The 18,999-nt window shown below is 38.7% G+C and overlaps 1 protein-coding gene across 1 annotated transcript; it reads right to left on the reverse strand.

Annotated features, from left to right (window-relative positions):
* Positions 1-2,343: 2,343 nt before the first annotated feature.
* eif1ad (eukaryotic translation initiation factor 1A domain containing) lies at positions 2,344-16,892 on the reverse strand. The gene is made up of 5 exons (XM_038277623.1): positions 16,724-16,892; positions 6,513-6,631; positions 6,320-6,428; positions 3,246-3,354; positions 2,344-3,171 (listed from the first exon to the last, which is right to left on the reverse strand). Exons 2-5 carry the CDS (start codon positions 6,597-6,599, stop codon positions 2,961-2,963), a joined length of 516 nt encoding a protein of 171 aa, XP_038133551.1. The 5' UTR covers positions 6,600-6,631; positions 16,724-16,892; the 3' UTR covers positions 2,344-2,960.
* Positions 16,893-18,999: the final 2,107 nt, after the last annotated feature.

The raw sequence follows: 18,999 nt of genomic DNA on the forward strand, positions 1-18,999 counted from the left end.
AGATGCTGAGAAGGAACATTTCAGTCAAACCAAATAGTGCAGCTGGGTCAGGATTAGCACCACTGGGGTCAATGGTTTTAAACAGCTGAAACTGAACCCAACGACCACATTCAACTGATAATAGAGTCCAAGTATCAGCAGCCAGATGGATGAATGAATTGATTCTGGTCTTGTTTGCCCAATGCACCACAGTTCACCAGCTGTTCTTTCACCAGAACCCTCGGGTTCTTCAGCTAATAACAACCCTTTAGATTGGGGCGACAGTGGCGTTGGATGGAGGAGTTTGCCCTGTAATCGAAGGGTTGACGGTTCAAGCCCCTACTCCGACTTTCATTGTCGTTGTGTCCTTGGGCAAGACACTTCACCTGCATTGTCTACTGATGGTGGTCAGAGGGCCCGGTGGCGCCAGTGTACGGCAGCCTCGCTTCTGTCAGTGAGCCCCAGGGCAGCTGTGGCTACAATGTAGCTTGCCACCGTGAGTGTGTGTGTGAATGGGTGAATGAATGTAGTGTAAAGCGCTTTGGTCACGTCTCCTAACTTGAATAAATGCGCTATATAAGTACATGCCATTTACCATTTTTGTTAATCAGCTTAATTATTCACAGGATAGCTGATAAGTCATTGGTAGTACAAGTTGCTGTGAAGCCACCGGCCGCCATATTGGTACTCCCTTGTTAGACTACTGATAAATAGAGATCAGGGAGTTAGACAGGTTGGAATGTAAACAAGATGTGTGCTACAGCATCAGACAATGATTTTCTCATTTTCCGGGGGGTATAAGACTAATAGAATAGAATAGAAGAATTTATAAAGATAACTTCATCAATTTGTCACACGCATGCTGTTTAATGCTGGCACATCATATTGCATATGCAGCATGAAGTCTTACAAAATTAGTGTTGGAGCGTCTTCCTGATCCTGAACATCGAAAAAAAGATGGAGATCATCTTGGACTTAAGGAAGAACCAGCCTAACCACGCTCCACTGCTCACCAACAGCTGAGCTGTAGAGGTGGTCAGCAGCACCAAATTCCTGGGGGTGCACATCACAGACACCCTCACCTGGAATGTAAACACCACCTCACTGATCGAAAGGGCACAGAAGCGCATGTACTTCTTGCAGAGGATGAGGAGAGCCCCCCCTGCCCCCACCCATCCTCACCACCTTCTACAGAAGCACCATAGAGAGCGTTCTGACCAGCTGTCTCCCTGTGTGGTGTGAAGGCTGCAGCGCCTCAGACTGGAAGACGGTGAGAAGAGTGGTGAGAACAGGAAAGAAGATCATCGGGGCTCCTCTTCCCTCCATGTCCCAAGTCCATAACATCAGTGACCCCTCACACCCCCACCATGAACTGTTCTCCCTGCTGCCCTCTGGGAAGAAGCTTCAAAGCACACTTCAACAGCTTTTTCCCCGCTGTCATAAGAATATTGAACTGTTGAAACTCTAATCTATATATATATATGAATCTGAATTCATAAAACTGAAGTCACTTGCCGCCATCTTGGTACTCTCACAGAGTAGCAGGGTAAACATGCCGATGTGTGTAGCATTTGGCTGGAACAACAAGCTTTCTGTTGTCGGAATAAGTTTCACAGGGTATATATATATATCTATATATAGAGAGGGATGTAGATATATCTATATATCTAGATAGATCTATATACATCTATATATCTATTGTACATGTATATATATATTAATTTAAACCCGTTTCCATTTTGCCATCTAGTCAGAATCACACCAACCTATTATAGACTTGAGCTGCGCTGCATAGAAATAGTCTTCTAAAGTGGATAATACCAGTCTGCCCTCGTCTTTAGCAATTTGAAGATTCAAAACTTTTATTCTGGGCTCCCACTCTACGATTACTTGGTATTGACACTGGTAAAGACTAAAATAAGTAGAGGATTCTAGGCAACACATTCATAGATTGTAAGTCCATCAAAAGAACCTTCCATCTTTCTTTGTATGCATTTTTAAAGATCTATAATTAGTGTCATACAGCTTGGAGAGGCCCTTTGTTATTTGGATTCCCAAGTAGTTGATTGACGGCCGTTAAGGTTTCAACGGACTTTCATGTTGCTTTAACATAAAATGTTATGTAATTTTTAATTATGTGAAACAAAAATCTCTCCCACTTCACAACCTTTTGTGTTTGATCATCTTCATATGCCGTCATTAATACTTTAAGCCCCGGTGGCCATGATGGATTGGCTGTTCTGTGATCCATTGATCAGGGCTCACATTATTCTCATGCTTATCCTGACCTCTGGGCTGACGTAGCTCAGAGTTGAGTTACCTCACAGATATCACCTTTTCCCACTCAGAATAAATAAATCCCACTTTCTAAAACAGAGCCCAGGTTTGTCGCCTCGCTCTGTAATGCCCGAGCACAGGAGGTGCTTTTATTTATATAAGACAGTTTGATCACACTGTGACATTTAACATGTACGTATTAGAAGAAATGAATCAAACAGAATCACTTTGACATTTATATGGGCTCTGATAGATCAAGTGGAAGAGGAGATCACAACCGTTCCTGTTTTCCTCATACGCTCCATTTTCAAAATGTCCTCATGGGCTGAATTGTGCCTTTGATTCTTTCCGGTTAACAGATCAAGATGTGAAACCTTATAAAGCCCGTTTGGCGCCTTGGTGACGGGCGAAGCAGCAGCAGCTGTATCAATCGCATAACTTTTTCGCTGTGCGTCGGTGTTGCTGATGTTAGGAAGACGAAGAGCACTGTATGTGATGCTAATTCTGGTTATATTTTAATTCCACTTGAACATTTTAGATGATTTTGGGCAGAAGCTGAAAATCTGAGAGTCAGTGAAGGAGCTCCAACTGGCCAGCAGAGGGAGCTGTTGCCCAAAAGCAAAATTTTAACCGGTCGGTAATGACAGCTGAACAGTCAGTGGATCTTTTCAGTTCGCAGGTTTACTTTTGTTGTTCCGCTGCAGCTATGATCCATTTCCTGTCCTTTCCTCTTCCTCCTCCTCTTCCTCACTGTCATCCTCTTCGCTCTCACTGTACTGGTAGTTGCAGCGGTTGGTGTTCACGAAGAGGTCACTGTCATCTTCAGAATCCCCTTCTTCCTCCTCTTTCTCCTCGTCCTCCTCCTTCCTGCTGGCCTTGTCCAGTGATGGCCGCTCCGCCATAAAACCCTGGGGCCTTAATGGAGACAATTACAGTTTAGGACTCTTCCACTGTACGTTCCTAAGTGGGTTTGTGGGACTTTTTCTTACCAGAGTTGCCGTTTTTGCAGGTCCTGAATGTGATCTTTGTAGAGAATGAAGCTGATCTCTGCCTTCACCTTCTCTCCTTCTTCAATAGGATCCACAACCACATAATCTCCTGAGGAATTACAGCAGAACTGAATTCAAATTGAGGCAAATATCAGCTTACATCATCATATTAGTTTATACTGGCCACTAATGTGCATCTGAGATCATAGTTCCCATCTAGAATCTACCCTTTTTTACCACAGTAGGTGAAGCAGATCTGCCAATAAAGGCTAATTTCCCCAAAGAATGATCAGGTAAAAACAACTAAAGTTTGTTTAAACACTAAGTAATGTTGCATCTGAACTAAAAGACTTTGGTTAGAAATACCTCAAAAGAAAAAAATACATTTAAATGAATCAATGAATACCACAAAATAGAGTAAAGCTTCTTTTTATCTTCAACATTTTAGCTTTTTTCCTCCTCAACTCAGATTAGGACCAAATAACTAAGAATGTTAAAGTGGCCGTCTGTGTTTTCACTGTATTCATCCGGAAAGAACTTTTCATCATCTGTTGGTAGACCTATTAGTTTAATCTGGCCTTTATGGTGGCAAGGTAAGAAGAACGAGATTGTTAAAGACGGAGAGGGACAAGTCCAGCCTCCAACCAGACGAGTGAATTTGTCGATTCCAGCAACAAAGCCGCTCAGTCAGAAGCTGGCGAACGTCTGACATATTACCAGAAGGAGCTTCTACCTGCAGCTTGCTGATTTCAGCTCGACATGGTCCTCTCTGACCTTAAGTATCTGGATAATCTTTAATTTCTCTGAATGACAAGGAGGACAAATGGTCATTTTAACTGCACAGACGTGCACCAACGAAGCACTAACCATTCAGCATATTGAGTTTTTTCATGTGGGTGGGGCGTCATTGAATTCGCTCGTTTAGCGTTACATACTCTTGTGGGGAATGAAAACAGGTAAACCCAATGCACCTGTCTGAAAGCACATCAATGTGTGCTAGGATTTTCAAGGAACACATGAACGCCCCACCATGTCAGCAAAGCTTGGACAGTGAATGCGAGGTGCGGCTCAGAAGAGACTAGTCGGAGCTGATGAAAACATTAATAGAAAGCTTGTTTCCTGCATTGTGTGCGTTTTCTGGACACCAAGTAGGTTTGATGCTGCTCTGGCATGTTTATATATACTTTTCAGGTAGATTTGTTGGTTTATATATATTTTAATTCAACATAGTTTAGTCACATTATTCCATGTATCAAGATGCAGAGTGCTGTTACTCATTACTCATTCAAAATGTCAGGAATAGCGTTGAGTTTGAGGTTTTTAATATTATATTATAAAAAATCTCAAACCCAACGGTATTTCAGACATTTTTGAATTGAAAAAGCTTCCTGGATGGGAAGCGAAACGTCATCAAACTTGGAAACAAAGTCCAGTGGATCGTTTTGACCACTTAACATCCACCTCATCTTGGGTAATCCTCGCCTATTTTGCACACCCAAATGGAAAAGCAAATAACTTAGGAACTGTAGGCCCAAATACACATGCAATACATTATTTGAAAGCTAAATAAATTGGGTGAGTAGAACACAGACCAAGCTGCATCAATTCAAAGATGACTCAAAGTTGTTGTTTTTTTTATTCTCAGAAATGATAGGTCTCTTTTGAACAGCAGCAATAAAGACATTCTTGAGAAAAGGCAGGTCTGATTGTTTTAAATTTGTTCTACATCTTGTCAACCACAAATGCATAAAATCTCAGACCTCTAGCTATAACAGTTCCAGAGCTGTGGGGTTTGGAACTTTTGGTGTCAGCTTGGAGCTGCACACAATGGCTCCACCTGCTGGTGTCTGTGTTTCTCTCTAACACAAGCCTGTAATGCGGTACCCCTTTAAATAAATTGCACACATTTAGGCTCGTTCAAATGCTTATTTCATTGGCTACAAAGCCCCACACTCCACTCGGTCTTAACCAATAACAGCAGAGAATAATAATGTCAATCAAATCGAACATCACTGGCTGACAGGAAGTGAACCTGAAGTGAGATATCCGGGACTATATCTCGCTCAAATTGCATCATAAAAATATGCAGACTCTTGTGTTACGTAGATGAGAAGACGATTTAAGGAACCATACCAAACACTGCAGGCTAACAACCGAAGAAATAAGTATAGGGAAGTAAATATTACAAGAGGCTGAGAATAAGCTATGACCAGCTAACCTTTCTGATGTCAACAACCGGACGCTATGGGCTATTTTCTCATCATGGAATGTTTATTACTAATATGCTTGATTACTTTTAATCTGTGAACCCTTGTCGACGAATGGAGTATATACAATTGAAGATTGGATTCATAAAACGGCTTCTGGATGCCTTCAAAGGTATGTAGCTGTGGCTGCTTTGTTTGTTTAAATTTTGACATGCTGCTATATCTGCGTTAATTGTTAATTGCTTTCCAATGATGTCCAACATGTCTATATTGGTAACAAATTTACCGGTGGAATTTTATGCATCCTGAGTTTACCCCACTTAACATCCACTGGTCTTAGAGAGGATAATTTTCTTTTCTTTTTTTGGAATTAAGTCTGACATGTTCACATGGAACAGTTTTGATCTGATCAGGCCCGATTATTTGTGTCCATTTAAACGCAGCTAATGTCAAGATGCCGTCATCTGGTCGGATGAGACTCAAGGAAACTATTCAGCCTTTATGCAAAATGTGGAGGAAAATCAACAAATCTCTCTAAACATCCCATCTCCGAGGAGAAACACGGTGGAAGCAGTATTATGGACCGGAGGGAGGACATTTAAGCGAAGACAGCAGGTCCGTTGGTTCCTGAATATCTTCCACCTTGAAGAACCTAGAATTGTTATCCAAAGTTGTTTTCCATCCAGAAATTTTCACATTTTGGAAGGTTGCTGGATGGGCAGCGACCTTCTTCGACATAAAGTCTTACAGACATAAAAATATAGAGACTTTATTATGTCCACTGTTGGGAAATATTTAAAACACCTGAAAGTAGAACAACAACAACAACCATCTCTGAAAACACATTTCTTCAACTCCATGAACTACCTCTCTTGATCCAGATGTTCTTGCGGAACTTGGTGGGCATGCTCACCAGGAAGGTCTCGCCCTGAGCCGTGATTGTTTCATGGAGGTTGTTGCCACGGCTACCGATCACCTGGGAGAAGTTGGAAAAAGGAGATCAGCACCAGATGAAAGTCCTGATGAGAAATCTTTCCATCCTGTTCATCGACATGTTTACCTTCACGATCTGCTGGTTCTCTGTGGGAGTGATGAAGTCTCCGAGGACTTCTTTCACGACATGTTTGCGTTTAGTGGCCTGTGACATTTTAAATTCTGGGCCGTGGTTTCTTTCGCCAGCTTCAAGAGGAAACAGATGGTTGATGACGAAATAACACCAGACTTTCTGAGTAAATTCTAAAGGAATCAAAATGATTTTACTTTACTTATTTTTCTCAGGAGGGTTAAAGGAGAAAAGAAATGTTATTTGATATTTACCAAGGAAATGTATAACACTGCATTGCTTATCAAACACCAAAGAGAATTGTAAGCAAACCAACATGCAAGATCCAGTGTTGTGCCTGAACGCGTTCATTGAACGAAAGTTCATGAACTCGTTCATATTTTGGGCGAATGTGAACTGAACATACTGCATTACTGCCTGATGAACGTTATTGTGAACTCGTTCATTCTGGTGTCTGAACGGCACGCTCTCTCAGTTCAGCTCCGTTCAATAGGTTGCCAGATTTCTATAGAGTCCTCCAGGGGAAACCCCGGCTAAATCACACCGTAAACAGGCCTTAATATGTAGCGGGAAAAACACCCAATCTGGCAACACCAGCTACCAGTGCCGTAGCCTACAGCCGCGTGTGTCATCAAAACAAAATGCAGCGTGGAAGCCACAGCAGCATGGAGGCGACAGAGCAGCAGCATGATCACTTAAAACAGTTTTATGACCAGGTGGTCGGTGAGGATGATGGCAACAATCTTACATTTCTCTGCAAACTTTGCCCCCCGGCTTTCAGTAAAAAAATCCGCACTTCATTAACCTTAAATTCCTACCTCAGCCTGGTCCCTCAGTTTCTGTTAGTAAAATGTTCTTAAGGGTTTTACTATTCATGTAACTTGTTTGTTAAAGGAATAGTACACCCAAAACATGATTAGCCTTCATTTTCTACTCACCCCCATGCTGAACAACACTCTGGAGTACTTTTTTGATATCTCAAATGCATCTGGAGATCTGGGAGGCTTCTTGCTGTCTGCTGACATTCAAATAATGGAGGTCTATGGCGCCCGAGGCAGAAAGGTCCATAAAAGTCCACAAAAAATGTGTCAATATTCCTCCATACTGCTCGTCCAATGTATTCCAAGTGTCCTGAGTGGGTAGCGTCCATAATTTACTCGAAACGAAGTCATTTAGAATGTTTTTAGAGCATAAACAGTAGTGTATAGGATTTCCTGAAAGCGCGCGCCTGCGCGTTCACGACGCTACGGAAGCCGGCAGACCAAACCAGATGAAAGTGCGCATTCAGCGTCTGCTCTGCCGATAATGCAAGCGTAGAAGAAGAAATGTGCTGTTTACCTGTGCAAAGAAAGAAACAACGAAAGAAAAATGTCTGAGGACTTCAGTGTTGAGGAAGAGCATGAGTTCTTTGCCGAGCTGAATGCGCACTTTCATCTGGTTTGGTCTGCCGCAGTTTCCGTAGGCTCGTGAACTCGCAGGCGCGTGCTTTCAGGAAATCCTATACACTACTGTTTATGCTCTAAAAACATTCTAAATGACTTCGTTTCAAGTAAATTATGGATGCTACCCACTCAGGACACTTGGAATACATTGGACGAGCAGTATGGAGGAATATTGACACGTTTTTTGTGGACTTTTCTGTCTCGGGCACCATAGACCTCCATTATTTGAATGTCAGCAGACAGCAAGAAGCCTCCCAGATCTCCAGATGCATTTGAGATATCAAAAAAGTACTCCAGAGTGTTGTTCAGCATGTGGGTGAGTAGAAAATGAAGGCTAATCATGTTTTGGGTGTACTATTCCTTTAAACCTGCCTGGTATAATTTTCCAGGATTCCAGTATTCCTTTTTTAGTATGTACTGAAATGAAATTTCAAATGGAAAAAATTATTAAAATAATAAAAAAAAAACATTTGCACCTTAAAGACTACTTTCCTGTTTTTCTTTTAATAATTCCTCATAAAAAGACCATTCAAGCAGCACATTTTTCCTGATGTTTTTGAGAATATACTGTAGGGGTGAAAGCTGCAGCTGCTACTAGTGTGAAGTGAATGGACAGCAACAAAGCCTTAAAGCAACAATGGGGAAATGCTGTCCCCTCAATGCTAATGTAAACCCTGGTTGGATAAGGATTCAAAACTGGATATGAAGATGAAATCTGACGCACAGTTTCAGAGTTACAACTGATAAAATAATTGCTGTCTGTGGTTCTACAGTAGGCTATGGTGTAATTGAGCAATATATGAAAAAAAAAAAAAAAGAACTATGAACTATTTCATTTTTTGGAACTGTGAACTTAGTTCAAAATTTTGAATTATGAACTATGAACTGAACTAGTTCCTTTTAAAATGTGTGAACTGAACTTTGAAATAGTTCACGTAGAAAGAGAACTTTCCCAACACTGGCAAGATAATCCTACATCAGTTTGCACATTTCTTCTAGTGTTGATTACAAATAAGAAATAAATGCTCCTTTATTGATGTTTCAGAATAAAACTGAATAGTTACTTTATTATATTGGAAGAACATTGAGGTAATGGTTGCTAGAAAGTAGGGTTGTCACGATACTAAACTTTTCAACTCGATACCGATACTAAGTAAAATATTCGATACTCGATGTCATTTTCGATACCACAAGGATAAAAACAAAGACTCCAAAAATCAACAGAAATTTTTTCATTAATAAACAAAATACAATAAATAGATAAATAAATACAATAAACAATTATTTGAGGTTGTATGCTGTGCACAATATTAAGCAAGCTTGATAAAAAACTTATAAAATTCAAATGAATTGTTCCTTCCTTGGCTATGCTTTGCACACATAACAATGACACTAGCCAAACCAGTTAAGAAACAAAAATAATTCTCAGCAGCTGCACCTGTTACAGAAAAAAGTCTGAAACTGAAAAGTGCATAGAATTATTCAATCACACAGTGTTCAGAAAGTGCATTTTCCACTATTCTGCACATAAGATGAATGACCGCTTAGATGCCACTGGTGGTGGCACTGTATCGATACTTTTGAAAATGAGTATTGTATCCGGATACAACTTTTCAGTATCGATACTTTTTTTGAGTATCGATACTTTTGACAACCCTACTAGAAAGACAAATTTGTCTCCATTATTCATAAGATAACTCAGGGTAGTGTGCAGTTCATAAGAGCATTTTGGGCAAGAGCAATAACAAGCACTGCAATCACTTGACCTGTTTTACAATCAAAATACTCCAAGTATTAATTAATCCTGTAGTTTGAAGTTGCTGGTTTTAGGGGTAAAACGATTAATCTTGATTAATCAATTATTGAAATAATCATTAACTAATTCAGTAATAAATTAATCATTAACTAGAGTATAGAGGCTATAAAGTGTTCCTTTAGTGGACAGAGCGACCCACCTTAAGCAGTTATATCAAAATTGTAAAGAAAAATATGTAAAAATTTTGCATTTTAGATATGTTAATATGCTCAGTCTAGAGTCCTAAAGTGGAAAAGTTTGTTTCATCTGGTTTAATTTAGCAAAAAAAAAAATGAAAAAAAAAGAGAAAAAAAAAATCTGTATCTGATTATAAATCGTTTAATCAAAAAAAATAATCAACAGACTAATCACAAAATAATTGTTAGTTGCAGCCCGAAATGGTTTAATAGTCGACTTTGATGGTTATTTTTAGGGATGCACGATACAATCGGCCCCCTATCGGTATCGGCCTGTATCGGCCTGTATCGGCCTTAAAACTGAATATCGGACATCGGCCACCCCACCGATATTTAACTCGATATTTGATCAGCTTCTGAGTTTCTAAAGTCTAAAAAAATATATAAAATACTACTTCTTCTTCCTCAAAAACTTCTTTTTTACAGACTTAAAAACTTCTAAAGACGAGGGAAAAAATATTGATACATTAAAAATATCACAATATCTTCATATTAGGGCTGCAACTAACGATTATTTTAAAAATCGATGAATCGGCCAATTATTTTTTTGATTAATCGATGAATCGGACAAAAAATATTTTTTATATTAACCTCTTTATTCCAAAATAAACATTTTAGACAGAACAAACAAGCACACAAGTACAGGTTGCTCATTAACTGTACTGGTGCAATATGAAAAATAAATGTTTGTGTTAAAACTACGCAAACTTACATGAGAAATGTAGCTGTAAATACACAAAATATAGGGTACTTTGTTTCATGAAGCGCAAAAAAGACATTTTTGTTTTTAAAAGCCTCTAAGGGGTTCAAACAATAGGTCCACCCATTTCATCAAATGCTTTTTTTTTTTAGACTAGAAGAGTTCTGCCTTTTAAGACAGGAAAGTATAGCAGTTAAAGTTGCTACTTGAGAAAATACTTAACCACAGAGATAAAAATAGCCCTGTGATTCAAATTATAAATTGTATTTGGAATAAAAATGAGAGAACTAGGGGTGGTAAAAAACACATCCTCCAAAGACAGATATTTACATGGGAATTTGGCATATAATTAATTGACATATTACTGATCTTGCTGGATTTTATTCTGCTTTACTTCCATAAATTGCAGGATCTTCTTTACTTTATCTTTGCCAGAAGATTTAAACTTTAAAAGCCTTGCCCTCATAATTTGCAAGTTAATTTATTTATAAAGGCTATTTTAATTATTGTGATCAATTTGCGCCGTCAATCCCGGCGCATGCGCGCTTCATTTGCAGTCTGGACACTGAGGGTAAACATCCTGCTGGCTCTGACTGCAGCGCTGAGAGGGACTCCTGCGGGAGAACGGGCTTGGGATGGGGGAGGCGCCTCACGGCAGTAGCTGCTGCTGCAGCACAAGAGTAGGAACGATACATGCTTTCACGTAAGAGTCTCCAAAAGCCACCAGTGACACCGTAAAAAGTCATCAGATTTGTCGCTAGTCGCTTTTTTAAAAAAATAGTCGCTGGAGGGGTCTGAAAAGTCGCTAAATATAGCGACAAAGTCGCTGAGTTTGCAACACTGCACCCGCAGCGCTGGCTCGCTCTGCCGTAATTTTTTCTTCTTCCCCCGTTTCAGTCAAGTGGCAGTGATGACGGCGGCGGCGGATGACGCATTAATCGCGCGACACAACTAATAGATGATGAAATTAGTTGCCAACGCTTTTAAAAGTTGATTTTTATCGATTTTATCGATTCGTTGTTGCAGCTCTACTTCATATGCTGATATATTGCCATTTAAAAACACCATATCAATCTCTTTTACAAATGAAATATTGCTATATGTCATCGTTATGCTACGAAATCCCCCGAAAATTCACGAAATTTTGCCATATTTTTATAAGTTGATATATTGACGCGGTATGGATCTATTTTACTAACAAAATCTCACAAGAATTTGCAAAATATCATGAGAATTTGTAACAGAACGATAAAATTTCACGAGATTTTGAAAGTAAAATAGATCGATACCGCGTTTTTAAAAATCAATTTGATATCAGCATATGAAAATATATTTGAGTATATTATTTTTCAAAGTGTCAGAAATGGATAACAAAACTGCTATTTTCAATGACTACTTATTTTTTACCAGCTGTAACATCGGTATCGATATCGGTTATCGGCTACATGAGTTTTAAAATATCGGCATATCGGATATCGGCCAAAATCCCAATATCGTGCATCCCTAGTTATTTTTCATTTGAACCATTCTTTATTGATGAAGGATGAGAGGTGAAGTATAGCCGTAGACTTTAATGTCAAGTTTATGAATTTCATTGTCCCTTTAGTAAAAATATCAATGTTTTTGAGTATTCTAATAATAAATTTGATGTATGTGCTCAAACCTTAATAGGAAGGCTTTATTTTTGAGGACTTTTTTCCTAAAGCTCTTTGTATGGAAGCGTATTGCCAAAGAAGAAAAAAAAAATCAGACAGCTTATCTCATAATTACGAGATCAGCATCTCATAATTACGGGATACTGATCCAAGTCTCAGTATCTTTTAATTATGAGATAAGTTGTCTGATTTTTTTCTTTTTCTTTGGTGAATGCAATACACTTCCATGTCTTTGACATTTATAACCAAGAAAACTTTTTTCTTTTTAAAATAAGTCTTATTCTTCGCTTATAAACATCAAATGCCATGAAATATCGGGACAAACTCATTACAATTCCCTACAGAAATCTTTTTTCTGTACAGTATTCATTTATTAATCTTAAATTGTTTCTTAATCCTGACAAAAAAAGTTAATGTTTACAAATAACAAGAAGGTGCCTCAAACCCTTCCAGTAGTGTCCACTCAGGAGGGGAATGTCATTGAGAAGGTACATGAGTATAAATACCTTGGAATTGAAATTGATGACTCCCTCACCGTCAAACCTTTTATTGATAAACTTGTTTGAAAAGAATGCTACTTCATCATGTCTTCAAATGTTGGACTCTGTTTACCATGCTTCATTAAGGTTCATCACAATCCGTAGAGCCATGACACATCACTGTGACCTGTACTCTCAGGTGGGATGGCCTTCCCTCTCTTCGAAAACGCAGTGTGATTGGTACACTTTTATTTACGAGGCCCTTCTTGGATTACTGCCCTCTTACATTTGTACCTTACTTACAAAGAGAAGCATGGCTTCTTCTGCCCTGTGATCCAACCGTCAGCTGTTGCTCACTGTTCCTTTTGCCCGCACAGAACTAGGGAAGAAAGCCTTTAGCTATTAAGCTCCTTGTGCGTGGAATATTTAACAAAGAAACTGGAAATTGACTGAGTTTTTAGCTTTAAATACTTTTAAGTTGAAAGTCAAAGAATTTGAAGCAGCCTCAATGACCTGTAATTGTTTTACTTTATATGTTTTTTATTTTTTATGTACCTGTCATTTATTTTAATGCATCTATGTTTAATGTATCTTATGTAATTTTGCGGCCTCTTGGCCAGGACTCCCTTGAAAAAGAGGTTTTTAATCTCAATAGGTTTTTTTTTTTCCTGGTTAAAGGTACACTATGCAACCGGTGTTGATTTTCCAGCGAGGCTCCCCCCAGAGGGCGAAAGTAAAAGTGCACTGTCGTAAATATGCACAGCTGTTCTCCTGGTTTCTCCGTCAAGCCAGGCGCGGTTGTTTTGAGCTTAGCAGACAGGTGAACGCAACGAATGACTAATGCTACGTTCACACCGCAGCTGGCGCGACAGAAGCAGCGAGTTTACATGCAAAGTCAATGGTTGAAGCACGTCAAGGCGCAGCAAAGGAGCAGCAGGCCCAGCGCGTCTGAGCAGCTGAAGCAGGGAGAGAGACACAGCGCTGATGATCAGAGGCTATGATCTCTCCTCTTAAACAGTTTATTGACGCCTAAATTAACTTAAAATGCAGAAATCTGCCGGCAGAATATGCAGTTTGGATTATTTAGATGAAAAACACCTACCAGCTGCCGCGGTGAACCGCGAGGACGTGACCTGGCCAGAGGCTGCTGATGAAGGGGTTCCTTCTGTCGGCGCACCGCTGGTATGTGGGGGTCTGAGCGGCTCCGACAGAAAAAATATTGAAGGCTGGATAATAATCTGAATGAACTGACGGCACTGATTACGTTTTCAGGTGTATTTTCTCACTTTAACACATATTAAAACTACTTTATTCCAAATGATCACAGCAAATATAGCTGCAAGGCAGAGAAAGGATAGTGAAGCTCCGCCCAACGCGCGTCAGAGACACTTTTGCACCGCGCAGCCAGAGCAGCAAAGCTGCTTCAGCCGCGCGTCAGAACTAACTGGTACAAGCAGCAAAAATGAAGCAGCAGACGCGATTTTGCTGCGCGAACGTAGCATAACTGCACAAGGATCGCCACTGTGCTAGCAACGAGCATGCTTTTAACTGGGGGCGTGTTGCAGTTCTCGCCGTAAAGCAAGACTGACTCTCACGAGACTTCTGAGCCTGTGGGTGCGGGTCGGTGCTCCTGCAATTGCAAGTGCAGTATTTCCCCCACAGACCACCAGGGCGGCCGAGAATACCTTTGTTCAACCTGAAATGACTCATTTAATCATCCAAAACGTTATGGAACACATTAATTAACTGAAAAATGTTGCATAGTGTGCCTTTAAATAAAATAAAACTTATAGGTCCATATTTCCTACCCTTATAAATGGCAAAATTAACATATTTCAAACTTAACAAAATACAATGAGACATACTTGTTAATCAGTTACAGCCTGATACACACAGATACATCTAAACAAAAACTACACAGCTAATCTATTTGGGAAAGCATTTAGATCAGGGGTCTTCAACGGTTTCCAGGCCAAGCACCCCAAAACTGATGGCAAGATGGAGCGGGGACCCCTAATTATGAATATATTGGTCCTATAGTCACTCTATTACACATGGAGTAATGTAATAAAAGTAATTTCTCCCTGGGATTATTAAAGTATTTCTGATTCTGATTCCTGGTTGATTAGGGTGACCAAACGTCCGTATTTCCCGGGACATATCCGTATTTCACGTCCTGTCCCGGGCGTCCCGGGTTTTTTTTAGAAAGTGAGGAAATGTCCTGATTTCACTGCGCGCGACGCTCCGTGTGACGTAATCCCTGAGCCGCGTCAGTGCGGGCAGCCCTGTTCTTAATCAGAGGCTCTGTTCGAAAACCTGGGCTGCATCCTCCAAGGACGCGGTCTACCTAGACTGGATCCTTCGAAGTCCTTGAAAATAAGGAGGCCGGAAGAGTTCTGTCTGTAAATTCGAACAGGTCCTCCCTTCAGCGGGTTTTACCGACGTATGCTCTGTTGCTTAGCAACCGTGAAAGTTGACACACAAAGCAGGAAAAGAATGAATACTGAGGTTTTCAAAACTGTTTGTTTATTTATTTATTTTTTTAAAAGTTAAAGCCAACAAAGACTACACTCACAAGAATCCACAGTGGAATAAAGATTCCAACCACCGGGAGCAGGAACAAATAAAATCAAATGTAATGATAGAAACCTTAGTTAGTTAAATAACCTGCTGCTGTCATTCTGCACATCTCTGATGTTGCTGCTATTTTCAAATATCCAATACTGTAAAAATGTCCATAGCTGCATATTGGTTATTAATTCTCCAGTTTTATATTGTTAAAACACTTTACAGTATTTTATTGTTTATATTTTAACTCTTCCCTATTATGTTATTGTTATACATTTTTCTAAGGTCCCCATTTGTGTGACCATTTTCAATAATCTTTCTGCTGCTGTAAATTTGCCCATTGTGGGACAATAAAGGGATTTTCTATTCTATAAAAGGGTTAGAGATACATAAGTAAATCTAAACAATGTATGTATAAAAATATATCTGCAAAATCTCTAATATTCAACAACCAAAAATACTTAGTTAAGCATCTTGTGCAAAACAACAATAAAAAAATTAAACTCCTATCAGATTTATAGTTCCGACTCTGCAGATCTATTAGAATGTGTCCTTAAATTACAGCCAAACCCATTTACACAGTAACAGATAAAAACCTTTAGATAAATCAAATACAACCGCCTCATATCTGACTCAATAACCATTAAAACAACTATTTTCATTCATTTCAGACGGAACTATTCACAGAGTTGTATTATATTAAACCGAACTTCCAATTTTCACCACTGTTCGGCGCCAAGTAACCTTTCCTCTGATCACGGAGCAAATCCCGATGATGAGACATTTATTCCCCCCCCCCCCCCCCCCCCCCCCCCGCTCCAAGGTGTCCTGGTTTTCCCAAATGAAAATATGGTCACCCTATGGTTGATGGAACAGGTGTTGTGAATGAAACGGTGTCCAGCTTGAAAGAGCTCCTGTGTGTCGCTGAATGTGAGCATTGATGACTGAAAGACATCTTCTGCTTCCATTTATCTGTTTACTACAGTCTGTTGAATTCATGTTAATGTGGATTTAAAGACATTTCAATTAGGGGAAAAAATTACAGGGGGGAATATAAAGAAAAAAAGTCTAATCAACCAAAACTTTCGCGACCCCCATGCAGACCTTCGGTTTAGAGTAACCGGAAATTCTTTAACAGCCTCCAACCTGCCTGATCACCGAACGATGCGTTACACCAAAAAACATTGCAGCAATCAAATCAGTTTCATTAGCTCTCACGCATCACACTTTTTTATTTATATCTCTCTACATACTGACGCGTTCTGAAGTTTAAAGATATTAAGTTTATAAATCACAGTAAAAAAAATTAGCTTCGTATGCTAACACTGCTAACACGAGCTACGTTGAAAGACGGCGGTATCAACCTTCCTACCTTGAAAACAAGAGACAGGAGCGTCCGTTCAGAATCTAATATGTTTCAAACAACTGCAGAGAAGCAGCAGAGAAACTGAGCTGAATAACAGGGTTCACTCAATCAGTGAAGAACAAACCACATGCTATGGCGTTATCTGAAAACGTAGGAGACCAAAGTATCACTTCCGGTATAAGCCTGTCTTTTACTTTCAAAATAAAAGCAGTGAGATTTTTTTTGCCCTCTTACCTTATTCGTTGGTCATTTATTTGTTAAGGGTTATTTTTTCATTATTATAATTAAAAGGTATTACATATAATCCACTGCTTTATCATTACGAGCTTTTTATTATTTTGAGAAGCCTTTTTGTAAACCAAGCTTATGTGTACTATGTCGTTGTACATTTGCATTGTGGGAAATGTATTTTTCTTCTAAATAAGCGGTGTTCAAGATCGTCAATGTTTAAATACAGGATAGAGACCAATGAGTTTTAAAGTAAACAGAGAAAATAGTCTGTGCCAATACATTTGCGTTGATCTTCCCTCGTTTAATACAACTTTAACTCAATAATACTATAGTTAGATGTTGTTGTTATTTAATAGTAATTTTTTAATTATTCATTTAATTTTTTTAATGTAAATGTTCATTAATCATTTAATCACCTGCAATTTACTATTCCTATGATTTTTTTTTTTTTTTTTTTTTTTTGCTGCAATGAATTGCCTTGCTATTTAAATGTGCTATAAAAATGTACATACCTTGCCTTTTGTTTGTATTTCCACTGCATTTCTTCCTTAGAAAAACAGTATTGAACATTTAATATGGAGTCATAGATCTAACTATAGGGTTATCAATAGGACAGCGAACCGTAACGAAAAGCAGCAAATCTACAGAAAATGACTGAAAAAAAAAGGAATCAAATTGAAGTTGACTAGTCAAAATACAGACTGCACCTTGATTAACATGCTTAGAAGTCCCACTTAGTGAATGCTTGAAAAGAAAGACTTGTGAAGATTAATTGTCACAATAAATGTAGATACAGGTTGCATATTCTTACTGTGTGTGTAGAATGATATGAAAGATTCATTTTATTCCCCCCCTACATTTTAGACTGGGTTTGGCAACTGCCAAAAGGAAACTAATTTAATTTAGCTAACTCGGGCAAGATATAAAATGTTGATTAATGTGCACTGTCTAATATTAAAAAAAATTAGCATAAAAACCAGTGGATAAAGTTATATGGAAATAATGTCAAGTTTTTGCTGCCAAACCGCTACTATATCTGCTTGACTGGCTAATTCACCCTGCAGTTAAAGTTTATATTACGGTTAATTGCTGGTGTCTCTATATTATAAGATACCTACCAGAGGCATAGCCAGAAATTTTTTATAAGGGTGGTCAGGCAATAACCATCGTACACTAAGCAGATAGGCACCAGAACTTCAGGGTCAATTTACATTGTTCAAACAGGAAAATTAACTAGCAAAACATCCATATTTTGTAAATAAAGACAAACTATACTTTCCCACAGCCTTTGCTAACAAATAGACGCATATATTTAAACATCCGTCTAGATAAAATTTATAGTTGATAAAACTCAGTTTTGAGTTCTGGGGCGTAAATTAATCATCATTGTCTTTACTTACCTTCTTGTATCAATTAACATTCTGCATAAAATTTATATTTAGAAGCACTAATATCTACATAAATTGATTATTTGATAAGTTTTTATTAAAATTGTTATTTATCTTTGATTTCATTGAAGACTCCTAGATGACTTGCAGAGACACATAATTTTTTCTTTAACCCAGAAAACACAAAATCTAGTTCGGAAAAGAGCATGAATTCTGTACTTGTCATCTTTGATGTTAGTATATTGATGTGTATAATTAACCAAAAAAAAAAAAAAAAGTTTTGAATATTCCACTTGAGAGTATTACTGCCACCATCTGTATTAGAGGGGGGGGGGGGGGGGGGGGGGGATGGTAGGGGTGGCCTGGCCCCCCATCTAGCTCCGCCCCTGATACCTACAACTGTGTTAGTAAATACTTATGAAGTTGAGTTTCTATTAATTTAGTGTGTAAATAAAGTAACCTCAAAACTGTACTGTCACCATCTGTATATCAAGCTATCTTTATAAGATCACAGATCTTGGAAAATTTCCTGACTTAAAAAAAAGGAATAATAACTCAGAGAATGTAACTATAAAGCAAAAAAAATGTGGTTTATTCATTTATTGTTGGGGATTGGATAAATCATTATGAAAACAACAAAGATTTACATAACCTGCATACTTT

Source organism: Cyprinodon tularosa, unplaced genomic scaffold, assembly GCF_016077235.1.
Source record: "Cyprinodon tularosa strain WSP-4 unplaced genomic scaffold, ASM1607723v1 ctg133, whole genome shotgun sequence".
Classification (NCBI taxonomy): Eukaryota; Metazoa; Chordata; class Actinopteri; order Cyprinodontiformes; family Cyprinodontidae; genus Cyprinodon; species Cyprinodon tularosa.

Bases quoted from the DNA above. Each gene is read 5' to 3' on its own strand.
- eif1ad (XM_038277623.1), bottom strand. From the start codon at position 6,599: ATGTCACAGGCCACTAAACGCAAACATGTCGTGAAAGAAGTCCTCGGA. The intron at 3,355-6,319 runs GTAGTTCATGGA...GTAATTCCTCAG, and splicing joins GAACATCTGGATCAAGAGAG to GAGATTATGTGGTTGTGGAT. The intron at 3,172-3,245 runs GTAAGAAAAAGT...GTCTCCATTAAG, and splicing joins CTGCAAAAACGGCAACTCTG to GCCCCAGGGTTTTATGGCGG.